This window comes from Doryrhamphus excisus, linkage group LG20 (genome assembly GCF_037039965.1).
Source record: "Doryrhamphus excisus strain RoL-2023G ecotype Guam linkage group LG20, RoL_Dexc_Guam_v1.1, whole genome shotgun sequence".
Lineage (NCBI taxonomy): Eukaryota > Metazoa > Chordata > Actinopteri > Syngnathiformes > Syngnathidae > Doryrhamphus > Doryrhamphus excisus.
Genome location: NC_136376.1, coordinates 784,774 through 808,066, shown reverse-complemented (window position 1 = coordinate 808,066; position 23,293 = coordinate 784,774). Strand labels below are relative to the sequence as shown.

At 44.8% G+C, this 23,293-nt stretch overlaps 1 protein-coding gene across 29 annotated transcripts in view; it reads left to right on the top strand.

Annotated features, from left to right (window-relative positions):
• Positions 1–23,293, top strand: part of kcnma1a (potassium large conductance calcium-activated channel, subfamily M, alpha member 1a) — a 138,745-nt gene that overhangs the window by 98,748 nt on the left and 16,704 nt on the right. For 12 of the 29 annotated variants that reach the window (XM_058058621.2, XM_058058619.2, XM_058058635.2 and 9 more), the window contains 4 exons: positions 12,275–12,368; positions 18,526–18,649; positions 20,144–20,368; positions 21,326–21,518. In XM_058058621.2, coding sequence (XP_057914604.2) covers positions 12,275–12,368; positions 18,526–18,649; positions 20,144–20,368; positions 21,326–21,518 — 636 coding nt within the window. Of the gene's footprint in view, positions 1–1,971; positions 2,146–7,437; positions 7,471–7,845; positions 7,927–10,194; positions 10,555–12,274; positions 12,369–18,525; positions 18,650–20,143; positions 20,369–21,325; positions 21,519–23,293 lie in introns of all 29 variants that reach the window. The other 17 variants (XM_058058608.2, XM_058058605.2, XM_058058613.2 and 14 more) reach the window with 6 other exon arrangements.

The window sequence follows — 23,293 nt, the reverse complement described above, 5'->3', positions numbered from 1 at the left end:
CTGGGGGACAGCCTTGCTATGTGCCGTGGATAGCAGCTCTGGGGGGTGGGGAGAGGGGGGGGGGGGGCGTGGAAAAAGTGGACCTTAATAAGGATGAGGTGTATGACCAGGAACGTGTTTGCCAAGTCGGCGTGTCTGTGTTGTGTCCTCCATTGCCCCCACGTCCCATGTCAGTAATCTCCATTGGAAAACGTAGCGTACATTAAGTGTACCCCACCCTCACCACCCACCACCCGGAAAAGCCCCCCAACTCTGAAGTTAAGGAATTCCAGCATGCCATTCCCTCTCCAAACTGCTTCATGGATGTGAACAGTTACCTTTGCACTTGCACTCCGTTTTCTGTCGCTGACACCAAAACCACTTCTCTGCATGCTGGCTCTCCAATGCATGCACACACACACACACACACACACACATGCACACACACACACACACGGGATGCAACGCTCCCCGGTCTGTCTTCCCCATTCTGTCCTGGGCCCGTGTATGCCGGGATTGGGGATGTTATTGACAAAGCGTGTAAAGGCGCCAGACGTTGTGAGGGCGCCGCGGCTTTGCACCTGGCCAGTGAGAGAATGGGGGCGGGGACTGTTTGAGTCACGGCAATCTACAGATGCTACTCTGAGGACTTTCACTTCCGCTTCCCTCGGGACTCAGGGCTTCACGGGTACACACTCGAGCAACCGATTTGTTTTTCTTGACCTGACGCCTTAGCACGTCGGCACGTCGGCAGTGGTAGGGGATGCAGGTCCGCTCTCTTACGCGGTCACGTGACCTGGAAAACTCTTACTGAGCTCACGCGCTATTTTTGTAACTACAAATATTCTAGAACCAATAACGTTGCAGAAGACTGCGCTAGACTCGGCTAATGCTACAGTAAGTTTCAATGTTTTGTTGTCGGAGGAACACACGGGTTGATTATCAGAGTAGGCGAAACCTCTCTACTATATCTCTGACATAAACAACCTGAAATGGCGTCCGCCGCCCACAATGCATGGCGTGATCACGTGCAGGTATCGTATGATCAAAGATGGCGGCAAAACCAGGCGGCATTTTGGATACTAACCAAACGAGTAAAGACAAGACAAGACAAGCCAGGGCACAAATTTTGGTTGTTAACTGAAAATCGTGCTAACCAAGGTGGATGTTAATCGAGGTACCACTGAATTATTATGTTCATCGGTTATGTCATATGTCAAAACGTAACACCCAGTGATTTATTGATGAAAATACCAGAAATACCTTGGTGCGGCCAAACGTTTGCGTATGCCCGTAGATGTTTTAGCGTGTCTTTCACGGCTACACAAAAGCTGCCTAAATTCCACACCAACGACGGCACATAAAGAATAATTCACATCGAAGCCTCCCCCAGGGAGCGGAGAAGTGAAATCTCCCACGCATACGTATATGACACGTGTCAAAGACAAAGAAGTGACAGCATGAAGTCCAGCCAGTAGAGTAGTGCCATGCCTTTGGAGCTGCTGCATGATGGGATGGATTCAGGTACGTCTTCTGCTCTTTTTAGCCCGACTGGTTGAAATGTGCAAAATGTATGACCAAAAAAAAAAACATTGTTTGAGGTTTGCTGCTGAAGACATTGCTCATGCCTCTCTCCCCCCTCTTGAATGCCTCCCCCGTCCCTGTCCCCTTTCTCCTCACCCCTCTACCCTGACTGTTATGGTTTTTGCCTTTTTGACCTGTTTGGGCCTCGATACGCAGCTTGACCCCCTTGGAAAAAAAAACACGAAAAAACCTTTGCATGGAATTGCAACCTTTGCATCCGATCGCTGACGTAAGATAAATCAATAAATTGGCTCCATTCAACATGTCGGGGTTCAAGTCTGCTGCCGCTGCAGCAAGCAGCTAAGGCCTGCACATTCTGATCAAGTCCCCCCCCCTTGGATGAATATTTCTCCTTTTGCCATTAACCTGCTGCTTTTCCTCTCCTCTCATCCTGAAACGTGACTGTAGCCAAGATGTCCGTCTACAAACGAATGAAACTGGCATGTTGTTTTGATTGCGGCCGTTCAGAGCGAGACTGCTCTTGCATGTCAGGCAGTGTACATAGTAACATGGACACCCTTCAGAGGGCCTACCCACTTTCCTCTGTCTCTGTTCATGATTGCGCAACCACTTTACGTGCCTGTAAGTGACGCCGCCCAACACATGCTGTTACCTGTCTGTGATGTGTGTGACCGTAACGTGTGCTGCCGTTACCTCTGACCCCCGACCCCCGTGTGCTGTCGTTCATCTCCTGACTCATCTGTTTTCTAAACTCTCTATCCATCTATGCTCTTTCTATTGCTCGCTAGCTTTGTAGTCTTTCCATTTATGGAGTTAGCTAGCATCTGTATACAGTCCTCCCTCCTTTATAGCGGCTAATCGCTTCCAGACCCGACCGCAGTAAAATCAAATCTGGATCCGATGTTAGTAGATACATTTAAGTAGTTAAAGAATAGAAAACTAAATGCAGGTTTTAACATTATTAGATCCCTGCAGACATGAAATAACAACCCTATAGTCACCCTGACACTCCTATCATTCATTGTGTACAACTTGTACGCTGCAGGGACTCGAGATGGTTGCTAGCTAGCAAGCAAAGCAAATTATTTTTTATAATCTAAAGAAGCCAAACATGCACCACTTCCACATTGAATGGGAGGAAAACATTTTATTCACTCTATCATGGCTGACTTCAGTGTTTGAATGTTTTGACAGACAATAGTCTACTACAGAACAGCCATCATTTATTCTGAAAAGCTGCGATATTGCGAGGGACGACTGTATCTGTCCGTTTGCTAATTACCTTGGTCATTAGCTTGTTTTTTGTTTACCTTTTCCGTTTATTTATGTTGCTCCTTAACTCACAGCTGCTTGTTTTCCCATCTTTTAAAAAATACTTTCTGATGATTTAAGTATAGTTAGCTCGACATCTGTCTTTATGTAGGTATACATAATCTATACATCTGGTCATGTATTTACTATTTAGCTAGCTCACTATCTTCCATTCACTCCGTCTTTATTTTTTACATCTCGCTACTTAGCTTCCAGTTGTTCTTTTCTGTCTTTTAAAACATTTTTTTGGCGAATTAAGTAGTGAGTTAGCTTTTAGTCTTTATGTAGTTAGCCAGCATTCCGTTTGCTGTTTATGTTTCTTGCTAGCTTGCCTTCACTCATTCTTTGTCTTTGTTTTTCTGTTTATTTATGTTGCTAGTTAGCTTGCAGTTGTTTGTTTTCTGTCTTTTAAGAAAATACTTTCTGGCAATTTAAGTAGCTAGTTAGCTCATTGTCGTTCTTTTATGTAGGTAGCTTGTATCAACATACTGTATGCCAATTTGCTATTTATGTGGTTCACTAGTTTGCAGTTGCTCATTTTCTGTTATTTATTTTTTATGTTGAGTATTTATGTAGCTAGTTAGCAAGCTGTGTAACTCTATGTTTATGTTTTTATTTAGCTAGCAAAAACGTTGGGAGGACTGGTGTTAAAATAACTTGATATTGTTTTCCGGATAATGTAAATAATTATTATTTCAAACATTAAAAAGCTATTAAAATCAGTGAAATGTGGCGCATTATAATACTATCAACAGGCTGTATGTCACTTTGTTCACTTCGACGACACAGGAAGCTAAATAGCAAGTCAACCAGGAGAACACTGCCCCCTAATGTTTTGGCTTCCTACCTAATTATGTAGCTAGTTGGAATATAGTCGCTCAATTTTTCTTGCTAGTTAGCTTTCATTTGCTTGTTTTCAGTATCTTGTTTCTTTCCTGCTATTTCTTTTGCTAGCTAGCAAGCTGTCTCTAAGTATCATTTATCGTTCTCTGCTGCCGTTTATGTTGCTAGCTAACCAGGAGTCGTATTAGTAATATTGCTAGTGTGCCTTTTCTGTCTCTTTGTTATTGTTTCTGGATATTTACGTTGCTAGCTAGCTAAAGTTCTGCGATTGTATTTTTTGATTATATTAGAAGCTAGCTAGCAAAAAGTTCATCAATCAATCTGTTGCTCTGTTTCTTTATGTTATGTTATGCTAGCTAGCAGTCCCTCTGGCTAGCTAGCTAGCTATCACCCTATTTCTGTCCTGTTGTGAGTTTGTCACGTATGTGTCGTCATCATTTGTTCCACTGATTGTCGTTGGTGGTTGAGTCGTGTTGTGGCTCTGTGGTGGTGCTAGCGTATTGTACAGTTCTGTAGATAGCATGCTGCATTTCATCATGCAGTTTTGTGACAATATCGTGTAAAATGTGACTATACTGGAGCTTTTAATGGTTTTTAAGGTAAGATGTCTTGTCCATGCAGAGTGGACATGTTGTTTCATTCCACAGGTTTACACTGCAAATGTAATGATTTCCTGTGCTATTTGATTATTTCACTATTATTTGTATTTTCTTTGAAGTTAGTTTTTTTTTATTTTTTCTATGTCTTTGTTCAAAACCCCTAGAAATTATTATTTACGCTGGCCTGTGGTCATAGTTGGTTCAAACTGTCTATCTCCGTGTTTTAAGAATCCCGACCATCGTAAAGAGAACACGAGCTAAAACGCAGAATGAGACAATGTGATGGTACAAACACGCCGGCCCTCCAACGGCTAAATTGTGTGTCAATTAGACATGGCAGCAGTAGGCCTTCGCTATCAAAGCCATGGCTTCAGACGTGCGGATCTGATTTCCTCCTCAGCATTCCCCCGACGTCCGCCGACTTCAGACTAGATTAGTGTCAAACACGCCATTATGAGTTTAGTTTGGCCTCTCGTAGTTGGGCTGGTATCCCTGGGTACCAATTACTGGCCATTACATGGTTACTGATCTCACTCCTCCCTCGAGCCCCAGTAGGATTTCAGGTAAGCCTCCCCTTTCCTGGAGACTTTTTTCCTTCGTTTTACCGTCGACTTTGTCGGAACAAAGTGAGTTTTAGTGAAGGAGTGTTTGTCAAGTTGAAGATTACTGGATTTCCTCTCGCTGTTTCCGTTTCTTTCTTTCCCAACGAGATAAGACATCTTTATCCACGACGGCTTCATGACTCATGGTGCATCTGGAGTAGATTTCTTTTGCTGGAATACTTGGAATGACTTAAGCAGGAGACGTTGCATAGATGCCAACAATACCGACTTTGTCCAGCAGGCTCCCAAAAAATGTGTACAACACATCCATAGATCCTATAGAAAACGTTGATGGAGGCTCCCAGAAAATTCATACAACTCCCGAAACCATAGTCATCTTTAGACTTGGGGGTTTCATTTTGTGAAGGACTGATTGAAGATGCAGTTGGTGGCCAATATGGCAGCACTACCGATTACAGCAGGAGCCTCTGGAAAATTATTATTATTATTAACTCTGGATTTACGGGAATTGTATAGGCTCATTGAAACATTTGCTGAAATACTGGTAACTGGTTTGGTGGTACTCTTGTGGCAGATATGCCTACACTCCCAATTTCACCAGCAGGCTTTTGGAAAATTATTACAACTCCCGAAATTATAGATTCTATGGAATTTGGCTTGCTGTGATACAGATGATCGCTTGTAGGAGAAGTTGCCTAGATGACAACATATTTTGCCGGCTGGCTCCTGGAAAAAGTGTACAACACAGGTACCGATCCTGTATTTACATTTGCTTGGATACTGATACTATTTAGGTGTATCTGGAGCAAAGATGCTCACTCTCCCGATTTCAGATTCTTTAGCTGGAATACTGATACTCTAACTTTGGTACTTTGGTGGCTCTTTTACAGACACAGCAGATAGCAAAATGTCCAAAAAGTATTAAACATCCCAACATCTAGTACAGTATGAGTACAACACCTTGTATTACAGATGTCTAATACTGTACTCTGTTTTTTGACCGGAGCACCAAGTCTTGAGAAAATCTGGAAACATGTGGAGATGATATCATGCTGATGATATCAGTTCAAGCTGAATGAGGAATTGTCATGGTTTTCAGAGATCCCAGTGGTAACCTTCCATTGGACCTACCTCACTCGCTCTGTGCATCTGCATCTCATTGCCGGAGACCGTATCTTTCCTGACACAGAAATTATGTTTTCATTTTCCCGGCCCTGCTGGTCCTGTCACCGTACTTGCCCTGACAGCTCCTGTGCACCAGGCAGACTGGGTCCCACCCCACCCCCCTTCCTGACCCTCCGTCCTGTGCTGCCTCGCTATGCCCTAGATGTTAACCAGTTAGTCCGCCGCCTCGGTGGTACGGGCAAATTGCTAGCGACAGATGCCAGGGCTACTGTGGGTCGCTGTTTGAGGATCTGTGTCACGGTCCAGCCTTGGGCTCTGGTTGTGACCTTTACTGAAGGAAGAGACTCTGAGCAGGGAGTGTCAGCAGTGCCCGGTCGAGTTAAAGCGCCACACGCCGCTGGAGGATCGTCTTTGCCTAGTGCCTTCTGAGTCAACGTCACAAATCAAGGACTGGAAATTCATAGAAACATCGGAACCCAAAGTAAACGTAGATGGGGAAAATGATAATGTGCAATTAAACGTAGTTAATTAAACGCAGAGATCCACAGCCAGAACAGCCGATCAAGCAATAAGCTGTCTTGGTATGCCCTTCATATAGAACATAACATAATCCTGATTTTTCCTTTTAGAAAAATAGCAGGGGTGGACATATTGATTGATGAATGCTGCTGATTGTGAGGAATTGATGAATCTCCAATTGACGTAAAATGCAGTGTGCTGCTTTGCTTCAGAGGATTCGGTTGATTCATTTCACAAGAAATTTAAGCATGTGTTCTTGGGTATTTTAGTATTATATATAAAATGCTGACTTGGATATAAAAGTAATAATTTATCCATCCATCCATCATCTTTTGCTTATCCAAGTTCAGGCTGCGGGGGCATCAACCTTAGCCTGAATGGAATAATATTTTTGGAAATGTTTCATTTGATCGAATAAATCTTTAGCTTATTGTCACTTATTTTTAACACTGTTGAAGAGGGGTGTCATGTGATCTCGCAAGATTAAAACGTGACAAGATTTCTCGTTCGGAAGAATGTTGCGTGGCCACTAGACCTGGTACGGTAATCAATCAACGTTTATCACACAATAAATGAAAATGAGGCGGATGATTTTGCAGGCGTCAATATGCTGCCACGTGCACGCGTGCCCGTCTCACGTTGTCGGACGACATTTATGAATTATCAAAACAACTCTATGTTTCATTTATTGCACTTTGCCGTCAAGCACATCTCATTCTGTGAATGGACAAATCATTCCATTTCCCCCTTTGGTGCCACATTTCACTCCTCATGTTGTTTGTGCCCCCCCCCCCGCCCCATTGAATCTAGTGTTTGCATTCCCAGTATGTTGTCATGACGTCATCATCATGTCCATTCCATACTCTTATGTTGATGTGTCTATTTCCTAATGTGTGTTTCACCACCTTTTCTCCCCCCGTGTGACCTGCCACTTGTCTTTGCATTCTCCTCAGCCAAATATAAGTATAACGGATATGTCAGATCACGTAAGTGTGCTTCTCTGTCCTTCCCCGTGATGCTGTCGCTCCGCAGACCCTGTTTTGTTTTCCAATGTAACCAGAGTAGTGGTGATGGTTTCCTTCAGCTTCTGCTTTCTTGTCCGGTCTCCCTTCAGCATGTCACCTTGTCGTCTTGTGTCTGAAAACAAAGACATCCTGTGAGAGTTAACGCTAACAGTGTTGCCGTCAGTTGACCTCTGAAACACTGTTACGCCTGATTTAACTATCATACAATGTTTTTGATATATGTTGACCGTAGCGTGTAGGTTGCCAATGTTAAGATTGCAAAAGTCAAAGAAAAAGTCTTATCTGTGTTACCCTGTAGCTCCATAAAGCATTGTTTTTGTATTGTGCTGCATCTAGCAGCAGATGGCGCTACAACACCAGGGAACAGTGGAAGCCAGAAAGAGACTGGTGTTCGATTCAAAGCCGATTGCAATTTAGGTAAATGCCAATGTAGTTTTTACATGCTGTTTTCAACTTGTATAATCCTCATTGAAGTTTTTATGATTTATTAAGCATATTGATATTGTTTATTCTTCAAACGCAGGCTGCTTCTTTAGCAAGGCTAAAAAAGGAGTTGCTGGAGTCGAATGTTTTGTTGTTTTTTTTTACATTTAACCATAAAAACACAACACTGCATGGCCGAAAGGGATTTTTCTTCTTTTTTTTTTTGAATGCAGGCGCAGTGCAGATAGTTGTAGGACGGCTCGTTCACGCAGCAACCAATAAGGACAAAAGCCAGCTTGGCTCACATGTAAAAGCAAACATTTTCCCTTCCACTCCCTGCTATGCCTCCGCATGCAGCCACGGCCATCCGAGAGGCGCTCGTCTGCGTGGTGTGATTAGCATTTCAGGAAGGGACAGTTGCCGTCTGGGTTGTTCAGAAAGCACAGTGGGGCTGCCAGGGCGGCTGAGCGCGCTCTAATGCCGTATGTTGTTTGACAAGGGCCAGATGAATCCAGGAGCTATCGGTGGCGTCCCGTAAATCAAGGAGGCAGCTGACTGCTGGGATAAACGTCTGTTTATCGCCCGGGGGCCACCCGAGCGTGCTCTGTCCTCCAAAGGACCAACCCGACCAGCCTCCCTGCACCGAAGGGAGGAAAAGGCCTCTCTCCCGAGCGCAGATCTGACTCGCCTCTCCTTTTACGTCATGCAAGCAGCCTTAGTGTGTCGTTGTGTTCGCTGTGACTGCTGGGACTCAAACGGGATCAGCTGATGATCCGAGCCTTGGTGTGCACCGAGCAAGTGGATGGAAATTCAAGTCTTCATTTGTTCCTTTAAATGACAAATAATACACACGTCCGTTAATCTGAGTTTAGATTCATCCACTAATCGGTTAGGAGTGTCCGGATGCACGGACCGCTTTGATATTTCTGTACTGCAGCTTTGGTATGAACTTCAATCTTTGGTATGAACTTCAATCTTTGGTATGAACTTCAATCTTTGGTATGAACTTCAATCTTTGGTATGAACTTCAATCTTTGGTATGAACTTCAGTCTTTGTTTTTTGATTTCATTTTCAAAATGTTTCAACATTCTTCTTAAATTATCTTTAGAACCTTCCTTCTCATAATATTATTTTATTTTCACAATATTGTGACTTTAATCCCATAATATCATAACTTTTCCCCCAAATTTTATTTTCTAGAAATAAAAACTCTTTTTTTTTACGTTTATTTAAAAGTATTTAAAAGTGTTACGTTCCTCATAATACTGTGACTTTTAAAAAATAACATTTATTATATAATATAATTCAACTCTATGCTCAAGAATGTAGCATAGAGAAAAAAATTTTTTTTCATGTAAAATTATGGCTTTTTTTGTGAGAATACAACTTTTAATGTAATTATTATTTTAACTCTTACAACTGCTTTTCAATTATAATCGTTCAGATTATTAAGAAGCAAAGACAAACTGAAAAGTTACCCTTTCAAAGTATATTTTAGCAACTTTTCATGAAACCTAAGCTGGCAAATAAAAAATCAAGCAGACAGCCTTTTGGCCTGGAATGTTTGAATTCCGAAGGCCGCCCAATCAAGTCCCGACTGGATGTGTTCTTCACTCTGCAGCCTGCGGTCCCATGACAAAGATACCGCTGTGAACGCTACATGAACCGCTGCAAAGTGCACAGCAAGTGTCTTTTTACGTTTTTGGTCCCGGCCAGAGTACCGCAAGTGTGAACGCAGCCTTAATCGGAAGTGAACCTCCACGACTACAGAGTCACATCATAAATTATTAGCTCCGTTTGTTGAAATGCAAGCACGGGTACAGCGCCGCACCTTCTGCTTGAAATGACAAAAACATCTGAAGGGATTTGACTGGCTTAAGCCAAGCCGGCGTCTCTCGCTTTGTTCCACCGCAAAGTGAAAAAGTGAAGGGGCCTCTAATTAATTCATGTTTGTCACAAATGCAAAGTAAATGTCGCGCGGCGAAGACGTCGCTTCGACGTGAAGTAACAAAGGAAGCAAAAAAAGATCATGCTTTTATGCTATGCTTATTTTAGCTTTTAGAGCATATCAAAAGTGAAATGCAGAGGCACTTTTTGATTGTGATGCGGAACGCCAGCCTTGTCATGTATGCCGACTGTCTCTTTATTTCCCATTCCAAACAATATGCTGGAATCAGTAAATAATGCAAATGTCTTCATTTCCTAATTGCTTATCTAAGAGCAGCTTTTCCTTACACTTTGTATTCTTCATTGTTTGACAGTAATGGATGACGTTAGACCGTCTTTTCAAAACCGCTCCGTTAAAACCACCAGATGCACCTCCATCACCTCAAACGCTTGCTCGCCCAACGCCCTGCAAAGCAACCAGGAGGCCCCGGTTAAGCCCGGCGCCATCAACATCCCCCTCGTTAATAACCGTAAAGGAAGCCTGCTTCCCACGGGGCCGGGGCCGGGGACGGGGCCGGGTCCTGCGGCTCGCCATTCCAAACTGCGCCTCAGTATCTCAGTCCCAGAAGACGCCAGATCCTTGGCTGAGAGCCGGCTGCACCGGGCCCGCAGTCTGCCGGTGAAATACCGCTACCACCCCAGTAATGCCATGCTGCACGGTCAAAGCAGCCGCTGTAGGTTGGCCCCCGAGCGGGATGCATCAGTCAGTAGCCCGCCTGTGCTGTTTGCTGCATGGTGGTTCCCTCTGCCGGGCTGCTTCCCGTTCCCCCTCCCTGCACCCACTTGCCTGCCCGGTCGCTGGTTGCTGCTGCCTTCGCCGCCATCAGGCTGAGGGGTTGTGAGTAGCCCGTAGCTTGGAGGGGAATTGGCTTCGGCTGTGGAAACGCACTGGACGCCGTCCGTAGGTACTAGGTACTAGGAATGGGCCATCAAATATTAGGAAATTTATATTTTCATATTCATTGTCAGGAGATAGTCTTCAAGTTTTGAATGAATTCTTTGAATGAATTTTGGATTGTATGGGCTACACAAATAAATCGGCTATTCCTACAGCAGAACAAATCTCTATTGGGAAAATGAACAAGAAATCAATATTATCAATTGTTTGTTTTTTGTGAATTTTATGTATTTTAAATTTTTTTATATTTATTGCCAAGCTAACACAAAGATAAAGGGTGTATATTTTTTAACAATAAATTATTTCAAGAATAAAATATATTTCAACAAGAATATTGCCACAAAAAATACTTGCTAATTTAAATATTTTGGAAAGAAAGATATATAATATATTCCATATTTAGTATTTCCAAATGAGCCTTTTATTCAGAACGATCCCGCCCATTCCTAGCGTGTACTTTTGGTTGGCAGCTTTCCGTGTGTTCCAGTGTCCCAAAACTGAGCGACTTCACGGTGTTTGGTTTTGTGGAAAGCTGCTGTGGTTTTAGATGCCCTCAGACGACACAAAATAAGACATTGATCAGACGTCACTCGGACTTGTTTTGTGTTCTCTGATCTGCACTGATGCCAGGCGCTGTTACTGAGTTCTAACCAAAGAACTAATACGGGTTTGCAGTGTGAAACCCCGACAGTAGTGTGGAGCAGACTAGACTAGACTAGATCAGACTAGACTAGACTAGAGCCAAGCCTCCAGTCATTCTTGCAAAGTGCTTCGGACCACTCCCCCAACCCCGCCCTGCTGGCCAAAATGGAATATTTAATCTTAGACGGATCATTAATTTGGAAGCTAGTCCTGACCTTGGTCTGCTGGAGGGTTATTTGTCCTTACTAGCCGCTTCTGACACGTCTCGCCCACTAATTCATGGCGCCCGTTAGCGCGTCCTTCATAATGTGTGTTGGAGTGTTCTCTTGGCATGGAGGTAGACCAGTAGAAGAGCCATTCTGTGCGACACAACTGGAATAATGGGCCAGGGCTTCGCATTGTCAAGAATCTAAAAAAAAAACAAAAAACACTTGAGATCCATCTCCATAACCTCTATTTACTGTATCTCATTGTCATTGCCTTCGCCCGCCACCCGCCGACAATGACAGTCTCTCCCATCACATGGCAATTAATGGCGTTAGGTAGGCATGGTCACGCTGATGCAGACTGCTAGAGGTCCAAAAACGTCACCTGGTGGTCACCTCACCAGGTGTACAAGCTAGCAGTACAAATCATTTGAAAGCCCTCGAATTCACCTTTCAGGTCATCAATTGGTTTTTCTCCTGCCTTTAAGTTCTTATGCTTTACTAATAATCTTATCTTCATTTACTTTATTCATTTATGTTCGTTTTGTTGTTTGATTTGTTGATGAGTTATTTTCATGTCAGGTCCAGCTCACCTTGCCCCCCGCCCCCAAACATCCATTTCTGACACTTGTGTGTGTGTGTTTGCAGTCGAAGACGAGCACCCGTCCACGCTCTCGCCCAAAAAAAAGCAGCGCAACGGAGGGATGCGGAACTCGCCCAACTGCTCGCCCAAAATGATGAGGTAAGAGCCCCCGAACTGTGGGGGCAGGCGGGGTGTGGGGGTGTGGGGGGGGCTGTTTAGGATGCCGTGCTGTCAGCTGTTAATGACGGAAGTGAAATAATATTCCTTTGGTGAAAGGTGCCAGCTAGGAGCCCCCTCCCCACCCCGCCCCACCCCTCTCAACAATTCAAGTCCCAGCTGTCACCTCGTCCGGTCCGGTCCACATGTACTCCTTAAACAATGCTGACACTAATGACACGGGCGGCCAATCAGAGGACCTGCATCCTTACTTTGCCCCCGGGCCGCCTCTCTTTTGGGGGAACCCCTGCCAGCGCTGTTTGGTACTTAGCAGCCATATGCTAGCTGTATCGTCACAATCCAATATGAATTGAAATATTACCTGCCTTTTATCCTGCCCTGTGCTATTAAATTACTCTTAATTGATCTTGAAAGATCAAGGCAGGGTAAGGTTTTATCCGTTCTTCCAGGCGAGGTTGCGCTGATGACGGCACACACAAAACACACGCAGGCCGAGCCGAGCCGAGCCGAGCCGAGCTGGATCGTTGGAGGAGATGCCACAGGACAGGAGCGCTCATAGCCGCTTTGCTTTCGGTTGAGTGTTGCGGAAGAAGGGGGATGGGGGGGTGAGATGATTTCTCCTTAAGCCAAGGTCACAAGCGGTCGTATGAGCTCCTACGGCTGGTCTGCGTGCAAAAAAACGACATTCTGACTTGCAAGCCGGCGACTGGCTGTAAGATGGCCGCAGGGGTTCTTTGTCATGTCAAACAAACTCTACGGCCGCTCACGTTTCTTCCAGGTTGTAAGACTAGTCGGTCGTGCGTTGCTGATAAGTCCATCAATCGCATGAAAAGTCGGTTTATAAAGTTGCAGGTGTGCTTACGGCTTTATTGTAATTTAATGTACTGTAATTTAGTGCGTGTCTATTGTAATCCATATGTAAATGTTAACACGCTAACATGTTAAAACGCTTACGTTTACGCTTACGTTGGCTGTACGAATTAAGTGACAGCCTTAGATTTTGTGCATGGTACGTTCCAGGTTGTACGTTGGGTGCACGGTGATCTTACTCTGTCATGGTCAGCACTGCTACGTTCTCCACATACAAACAAATAAATAAAACACAGCGACTTGGGGAATGCCACAAATCGTACAGCCAAAAAATATCATACATCCGGTTGAGGCCTAGGCTTTAAAGAAAAATTGTCTTGCAAGAACAGGCCAGCCAGTCGCCAATCAGACTGACCTATGCCATCGCTACGGGATTGGAAGTGCACATTAAGTGCTCTACGCACCTCACAGTCCAACCTACCTCAAAGTTCCCCGCGTCACTCGACGGGTGCTTTTTTTCATCCGAGTTGAACAGCTGGAAGCTTTAGTACATTTGATTCTACATTTGATCAAACTTACTTCAGATTTGTCCGATCAAAACACAAATCGCTGCATATGACGTCTTTCAAAATATCTGATACTAGCATCTAATTTCTAATTTACTTCCTGCTTCGGCACTCCAGGCATCATGGGAACTGTAGTTGTTTAAGCTTAAACATGAAACCATTTGCACTCTACGGTATTTGACACGTCTTTACATGACGACACATCCATAAATGATTAGGAGTGGCAGCTACAACTGCCCAAATTATTTTAACTCATGATTCAGGCTGTCAAATGTCGGAACGGAGCATCACTCATGCAGACATTAATATTGTTTATGTGATAATTGAATTAAAAAGTAAAAATTGTCCAGTCATATTTTTTCGCTAGTTTCCATTGTCTGGTCTAATAGACCAAATGTCGTGTATCGTCTCGTCTCGTCAATTGGCCCAACTATTCCACACTTGTCGTTCTCGTCCCACAGTCGGGCAGTGACATTCAAGTGTAACCCCCCCTCCCCCCTCCCCACCAGAAGGCAACATGACGGAGCCCATGCAAAGACTGCAGAGGGAAAGAAAACTTCCAAAGATGTCCGTGTCTGAAGCGTACGACACGGAGGGTGGGCGTGAAGTGATTATTTTACTTCCACTTTTCATACCCGGAAGCTATGATTTAGCCCCTCTCTACTAACTAAATCAGATCACCAAAATAGTTTAAAAAGCCAATAAAGTTCACCAACAACTCCAAACAATTTATCGCTGACAGAAGTTTTTTGTAGCCCCCCCCCTCTTTAGGCAGCACCCCTCCCACTACGCTGGCACATCTATATGATTCTTGTCCGGCGGTCTTGCGGGCCTCCCCCTCAGTTCTCCATGAAACAATCACTTAATAAGTGAGCACACTTGCCAAAAGCATCGGCAAAGGCGGAGCGCTACCCTTGCCTTGTTTTCCATGCCCTCGCTGCAAAAGCAAGCCGGAATCCTGGCAGCTTTCCAGCCAACTTTCCTTAGCTGGACCCGAATTTCAGCACTAAATCTTTTTGTTTGTCTTCCTTGTTGGCTTTAAAGACGGTCCCCTTTTGCCATGTAATATACGATACGCCTCTTGGCTTTGATCTCGCCGTGATGATCATTTGTGCAAGTTATTTTCTCTCAGCTTGGAAAAGCCTTCAAAGCCGAGTTCAAGTTTTCTCTGCTTTAGGGATGCTTGGCGCTTCTGCAGGCTCCTGGGTACTGCCATGACAGGTCCTCTGTTATAGGTGTAGATGTTTTCTCCCAGTCTTAGCCCACAGCACAACATCAAATTACCCATCAACCCTCCTCCTCCTCCTCCTCCTCCTCCTCACAGCTGCCCCCGTCAACGTATAACAGCATTTATATTAAACAGTTGTGCTTTACAAGCTTGGTTTTATGCACAATGAAAAGTGATTGTTTGAGGTAGCCTCAGGGATGCTTTATTCTACAAGCAAAGACCAACCGGGGGGGGGGGGGGGGGGGGCTGCGGCAGAGAGCTAGCAAGACAGCGAGCATCGTATGGTTTTTACAGGACTCGCCGCCTGAAGGCCTTTGTAAATAAATAATGATCAACAGATTGGCTGTGGGCTTTTGAAAAGCACGCCTTTGTCAGTTTGCATGATGGGGAAAATTTTCAAAGCGAGAGGCCGCGTTGGTAGTCTGGCAGGGGGGGGGGGGGGGGGGGATTGGGGGGGGGGCAGCCATCCCCACTTTGGGACTGCAGAGTTGCACTGGAATAACTCGCATCTGTTTGAAATACATGCAGGAGGAGAGGGAAGGAGGGCGGGAGGAAGAGACACTGGGGGTGTGGGGGGGTCTGGGGGGGTACGCCTTATAAAGGAAATGGTTGTATAGCTATATAAAACCCCACATCATGAAATGCAGTCTTGTTGCTCAGCAGGGGATAAACCTTGCAGAGCAAACATACTAGATTATACATGATATATACCTTCATAGTGTATGTACATAGTATAGGTACCTAGTATATTGTACATAGTATATGTGCATCGTATGATACAGGGGTGTCAAACATGTGGCCCCTGGCTGTTTTTAATGGCCGAATAACATTCTGCAATGGAATAAACAGCAGTCATTCAGTGGAAATCAAGTCAAGAATGAGAACATTAAAGCCATATTAATAATAGTAATATTTGAAATGTGTAGAAAATAACAGTAATGACAAAAATTGAAAAATCTATTCAGTTTTTCTACAAATTTTAGTCCATTTTGTCTCAGCCCATCTCCCCACACAATTCCATTGTCTCGCTAATGTGGTCAAATATTTGAAATTTCACACATTTGAACTTTTCAAACCGATCAAGCTGTCTGCCACCCCACAAAAGAACTGAATATGTAATATGTGTAATATATATGTAATAGATATGTAATAGATATGTAATATATATGTAATATATATGTAATAGATATGTATATATGTAATCTAAATATCCCTCCTGCTAGCGTAGCGTGCGCCGCGCTACATCTGACATTTGCGCTGACCCCTGCATGTCAGGGTTGTTCAATTCCCATCAAGCAGACGCCACGTGTCACCTCGCTAACAAGGTGCATCGTCACCACAACATCAACGCCGTCCTCACAAACCTTCGGGAGGGGCCGAGACCGACGGCGCGCATCCAAAATCAGTAAAGGAAAAAAAAGTGTCAGGGTGTCATATGGGGGCTGACATCCCCCGGGCGTGGCACCGCCGCTCGGATGACTTGTCGAAGGTTCAATCCCGAGGCAGGGAGAAGGCAGAGGGGAGGATGGCGGTGGGGGGGGGGGGCTTTGTGACAGGCTGCCAGTCACGGCGCTGACAGCCGGGTGAAAGATAGCTGTCTTGGCGCAGACAGGAAGAGACGGAGCGGGAGGGAGGAGGAGGCAGGAGCCAGTCAGCCCCGCTGAGGAGGCGAGCGATGCCGAGCAGATTGAAGTTGATTGGCGCAACACGCGCCTCCGAATGAAAGATTCAGGCTGAGTGTAAAAACACTAAATGCTGTCAGCGTTATCATCACCTGCGCTAACCGATGGAGGCAAGTGGGGAGACGGGGGGAGAGAGGGTGGCTAATTGACAGCTTTTTTTCCTCCCTGCTTTGCAACCCAAATGCAGAGTGAAGGAAGCCATCAAAGCCTTGTCGGCGATGGCAGTGTCGATAGAGGATACCGATAGAGTGATGTGTCAAATTCCCCACATGTTTACCCCCGCTTCCTCAAACTCCTTCCTCACTTTGGGGTTCGGCAGCACAGACTGCGTGATTTGTGCACAATTGTCAATAAAGTGCATAAGTCCCATTACAAGGAGGAATTTCTGCTCCATATCCCGAGTCAGTGTTGCGGATCAAAATGTCTGCACGGCCTTTGTAGAGCTGTGAGAAGACGTCGTGTAGAATAAGTGCAAGAGCGGGCGCGGCGTTAAAGCGGGAACGACAGGAGCCCTTTCATGGTCAGTGTTACACTGGATAAAACTCAGCGCCCCACTGCTGCAGATTAGCCCGTTTGCTTGTGACACGCCGCTGAAACATTCATGGCCGTCAGTCGGGGGAGGCGGAACGTGATTGGGCAAATGCTTGAAATATTTAAAGTGGGAGCCTGTTGGCGCTTTTTCTGTACTGTTTGCACGGCGTGGCGTCAGGAGCCTGGAAGAGAGGCTAAAAGCTGGTAATTGGCGCTGCGTTGTGCGGCGTGTCAGTCTGTGGCGTTTAAGTCGGGCTGCGCTTCGCCACGGCAGCGCAGGCGAAGGAGCGCCTGGCTGCGTCTTTCAGCTTCGTGATGAGTTGACATCAAGGGCGTACCAAGTAAAAGTCAAAATTGCAATTCCCTCAGAAATTGCGTGTCGGTGTTGAAGCTGAATGCCAACAAAAGAAACAAAGACTGACTTTGGAACATCACAGCCCATCATAGCAATCCCAAAATATGCCCTTTATGTGGTTCAGCTTTGTTTTTTTTACATTTTTAACTGTTTTATCTTGGAAACTTGGAAAATTGAACATAATTCATTGGTTAATTAATTGGCTGTAATTCCGGGTCAAAATGTCACGTCATGGTAGTGGATGCTGTTCTTGTCTTTTTCTGCAAATGTGCGGGGCTATGAGTGCTGGATCACAAATGTGCTGGGATTCTTTGTAGTTCTCGTACCATGCAGAGCCCAACCCTAACCCTGACTGCACATTGTTTGACCCTAACCCAATTCCAATAACATTACAAATATCTCCACCCTAAGAGGAAAGCGTTGTACCAAACGCTCTACGATGAAGGGAAATAAAACCCATTGAACAGGAAAAACCCTCCTCAACCACATCCTCAGTACTAAAGGTTTTCAAAAAAAAAAAAAAAAAGGTTTTCCAATTTCCAATCACTCCAGCTGCTTGGAGCTTGTACCCGAATACAGTGCACCTCGCTGGGTGCTCCTCCCCCTCTATACTTTGCTTCTCCTGACCTCTGTAGCGGCACAAATTAAGACAAATTACCTGGTAGAGTTGGTCAAATCCTAATCTATTCCAGTTCTTCTTACCTCCAGGGGTGCATAACCTACACTTAAATCAAACTTTTAAAAAAGTAGATGTAAGAAAAATGATCAGATTGGTCTTGAAAAGCAGAAGTTATTGGTATCGGTTTGAAAAAAAAGATTGTGCATCTCTGAAAATGGTCTCTCCTGCATTGTTCTTCTTTTCCGAGTGATGCATTGATGCTGCGACAGGACCCCCCCCCCCCCCCAGTGCAATCCTAAGCTTTAGGGATTGTTGATGTTGAAGTATTGTTGTTTGTATTCTTTGCAGTAGACACGACCCCCTTCTAATACCTAATGAACAAATCGAAAACATGGACATGAATGTGAAGAGGTATGACTCTACTGGAATGTTTCACTGGTGCCCGTCAAAAGACATCGAAAAAGTTATCCTGGTGAGTGAACCTGAGTTTTATAAATGTAACACCCCCCCCCCCCCCTCCCACACACACACACACATTAATAAGACAGAACCTAAAGTAAGTATGCCAAGGAGCCGCACACGTGTGATATCATCCAATCCCATACTAACGAATATGTATTGAAATTTCTTTCTCTGCCTCTGTTGCTTCAAGGTGAGTTGGTGGCTTTCTTTATACCCCCCCCCCACCCATCCCCCCACCGCATTTAGGTTTAAGTCCAAGGCGTTGCAGCCGTGCACTCGCATGCCTTTGCTGCGATGTTCCTGCAACTGGGCAGTTTGCAAGCGTTTAGGTTGAACAGTCAACCGCTGAATGACAGTTAGAATGGGTGGCATGTTTGGCATACCAGCCTTACCCATTTGGGTAATGTCAATACTTGGCTTTGGAAAGGAAGACCATCAAAATGGCCGTGCTACCACCATGCTTCAGGGAATCACCCAGGCCATCCATCCATTTTCTGTACCGCTTGTCCTCGGCCGATTAACCAAATAAACCATTGGGCCAGTTAGGACTTTGCTATTCGTATTGACTTCAACTTTTGCTGTTGGTTTTTTTAATATTTTTACAAGTATTTCAACTTCATAAATTTTCTTCTCGAGTCCCGTAATTTTATAACTTTTTCCCTAATGTCATTTTCCAAAAATTGCAACTTTATTTAGTTTTTTTGTCATATTACAACTATTACAACTGTTGTTACTAATACAACATTATTTTTCCTCTGAATATAATGACCCCATGGCCCATACCAGTGGAGCTCATCCTGGTAAACTGGTGATAAATGGCCTCATACCAGTGGAGCTCATCCTGGTGAACCGGTGGTAAATGGCCCCATACCAGTGGAGCTCATCCTGGTAAACTGGTGGTAAATGGCCCCATACCAGTGGAGCTCATCCTGGTAAACTGGTGGTAAATGGCCCCATACCAGTGGAGCTCATCCTGGTAAACTGTTGGTAAATGGCCTCATACCAGAGTAGCTCATCCTGGTAAACTGGTGGTGAATGGCTCCATACCAGTGGAGCTCATCCTGGTAAACTGGTGGTAAATGGCTCTATACCAGTGGAGCTCATCCTGGTAAACTGGTGGTAAATGGCTCCATACCAGTGGAACTCATCCTGGTAAACTGGTGGTAAATGGCTCCATACAGGAGAGCTTATCCTGGTAAACTGGTGGTAAATGACCTCATACCAGTGGAGCTCTGTACATGAGTGTTATTACTTGGTCCAAAGCTTTCCCTCTAAGCTTGGTGAGGATCTTCTCCAGTATTTGCCAAACTTAGCCTAAAGTCTTACAAACTGCGTTCATCTCCAACTGAGTTAAGTGAGCCGAATGTTGGTTGACCAAACAGACTTATGTTTGTTATGTTTGTTATGAATATTCAAGCCGGTATTTTTGCATTTTCATGAGCTTTCGTCCCCTCACAGTGTTGTGTCTGCTGTCCCTCCCACCCTCCTCGTATCTCCACTGCAGACGCGGAGTGAAGCCTCCATGACGGTGCTGAGCGGCCATGTGGTGGTCTGTATATTTGGGGATGTCACGTCCGCTTTAGTGGGGCTGCGAAACTTGGTGATGCCTTTAAGAGCCAGCAACTTCCACTTTCATGAACTCAAGCCCATTGTTTTCGTGGGCTCGCTGGACTATTTGCGGCGGGAATGGGAGACGCTACACAACTTTCCCAAGGTCTCCATCTTACCCGTGAGTCTACCCCGTCGGCTGCCTCGGCTTCTCGTAGACCGGTTTTGCTGCATGCGCACCCAGCACACGCTTAGCTAGTCTGACTGATGCTAAGAGGAGGAAGGCCTTAGGTTCAGTCCTTAGGATCAGGCCTTTGGTTCAGTCCTTAGGTTCAGGCCTTTGGTTCAGTCCTTAGGTTCAGTCCTTAGGTTCAGTCCTTTGGTTCAGTCCTTTGGTTCAGTCCTTTGGTTCAGTCCTTAGGTTCAGGCCTCTGGTTCAGTCCTTAGGTTCAGGCCTCTGGTTCAGTCCATAGGTTCGGTCCGTAGGTTCGGTCCTTAGGTTCGGTCCTTAGGTTCGGTCCTTAGGTTCAGTCCTTAGGTTCGGTCCTTAGGTTCGGTCCTAAGGTTCGGTCCTTAGGTTCGGTCCTTTGGTTTAGTCCTTAGGTTCAGTCCTCTGGTTCAGTCCTTTGGTTCAGTCCTTTGGTTCAGTCCTTTGGTTCAGTCCTCTAGTTCAGTCCGTAGGTTCAGTCCGTAGGTTCAGTCCGTAGGTTCAGTCCGTATGGTTCAGTCCTTAGGTTCAGTCCTTTGGTTCAGTCCGTAGGTTCAGTCCGTAGGTTCAGTCCGTAGGTTCAGTCCGTAGGTTCAGTCCGTATGGTTCAGTCCTTAGGTTCAGTCCTTTGGTTCAGTCCTTTGGTTCAGTCCTTAGGCCCAGTCCTTTGATTCAGTCCTTACGTTCAGGCCTTTGGTTCAGTCCTTTGGTTCAGTCCTTAGGTTCAGGCCTCTGGTTCAGTCCTTCCATCGGCTTCTCCAAAGCTGCATCATTCCCAGTGTCACAGCTTGAAAACTTGTTAGCTAATTTGCCAAACTCCACGCTGCTCGCTTCTTCAATTTGTTTTTCTCCTGTCTCTGCCTTCTCCTTCCCTCTGTCTTCCCACCGCCTCCTCCTGCTCCTGCTCCTCCTCCTCCTCTCACCCCGAAGGGTACACCATTAAGTCGGGCAGATTTAAGGGCTGTCAACATCAACCTCTGCGACATGTGCGTAATACTGTCAGCCAATCAGAACAATATCGAGGATGCCTCACTGCAGGATAAGGAATGCATCTTGGCATCGCTCAACATCAAGTCTATGCAGTTTGATGACAGCATCGGAGTCTTGCAGGCAAATTCCCAAGGTAAGGAGCGTCCTCTCAGACTCCGCTGGTGCCCGGCGGGGACAGCTGGCAAGAAGGGGAGTCAAAGATGTTTGGAAAAATAGGGGATGACATCGGGGATATTTATAGGCACTGTGAAGCCCTGAGTATTGATCCATATTGGTTATCAATCAGTCAGGTGCCCGAAGGAAGCAATATACTTCAAGAAAAACTGCATCGCAGCGTTGTGGAGAAAAGTCGAATCCGAACTTTGGTTCTTTTTTTTTCCCTGTTTTTGCTGTTGTTGATTTAAAAAAAAATATATATATTTTAGTTTATGACTTTTTACAAATCAAAGCAGAAGGTTCGGAGAGCCGCCATGTTTTAGGAGAACGCCAATGCTGTTATTCCTGCAGCCTTGAGTGAGCGATGCGGCGTCGATAGCCGCGCGCCCCGGCAACAATAAGCGGGGGTAAATCAGCACCAAGAGCCGCTCTAGGGAGCACTATTCACAGGAAGCCGCCCCGCTACGGACTGTCCCGTGTCCTCTCCCGGAGTGGATGGATGGAGCCCATCGCCATCAATAATTGGGTCTTATATCAAACGGCCGCTTGGCTGAAAAACACTTGACTTTAGCGAACGGCACCGCAGCGCAATCATGCATACATCAGGAATTCCACACATAGCCAGACACTCCTGTTGTATCATAGTAACGCTTTAGGGCTGGCAGCGGTGGGGATGGTGGGGGGAGTTCCTTCCTCCCAGCGACGCTCCCATTCAGACGCCATGTCTGCGGAATTTAAAACAAGAAGGTGCAAATGAATAAGTAAACAAACGCCTTCCTGGGGGAGAGCTTCTCACGGCTGCTGTAGCCTGCAGTCAACCGCAGAGCACCGCCGTGCCCGGGGGGCTACAGGGATGGGGGGGGGGGGTAAGATACGTAACCTCCATCCCACTTGACTGTTGCAACATGCTGTCAAACACTTGAAGGAGGGCCAGCCTCCAGGAGATGATAGATGGATCCGTCATTTTAGTAGCATGGAGTTGCAATCTGTTTTATTAGAGTAACGTCAAATTAAGAGGAAAAAATAACACTGGAGGAGTAAACAGTTGAAACATTGAAGTAAAAAAGATGTACTATTTACTACTATTGTACTATGTACACCGTGTACTATGTACAATGTACTATTTTTGTGGTGCAGAGTTGCATTGTAGCCATTGTGCAATGGCAATAAAGGCTATTCTACTCTAAATGCAAAGAGATAAAAAGCCTGTTAAAATAATTTTAATTCCAGGACAAACTGGAAATATTATGAAGAAAAATAATTGAAACATTAAGGAAAAAGTAGCAAGTAAGACAGTTGAAATCGTTGGAAAAAAAAAAACAGCAGCAATATGGGGGTAAAGTCAAAATGTCACGAGACAAAATTGTAATAGTAATAGTGTGAGGATAAAATTATGTCATTTGAAAATTATTTGAATATGTCATGGAAAATTAGGTTGAGGACACGAGAATAAAGTCAAAATATTATTAATTAATAAAGTCATAATTACATAAAGAGTTGAAAAAACAGTAAAAGTGGAAACAATTTTGAGAATGACAATAATCACGAGAAAAAAATTACAAAAATATATTTGTAAAATTTTTTTAATAGCAAATATGAAAGAAAAAATATTTTTGAGGTTGGAATATTATGAGAAACAAAATGAAGCTGTACTTTCTGGAGAATTAGGTTGAGGAACAAGTTATAATATTACGGGAATAATGTCCAAATACTCTGAAATATTATGAAAATGAATGTAATATAATAATAGAG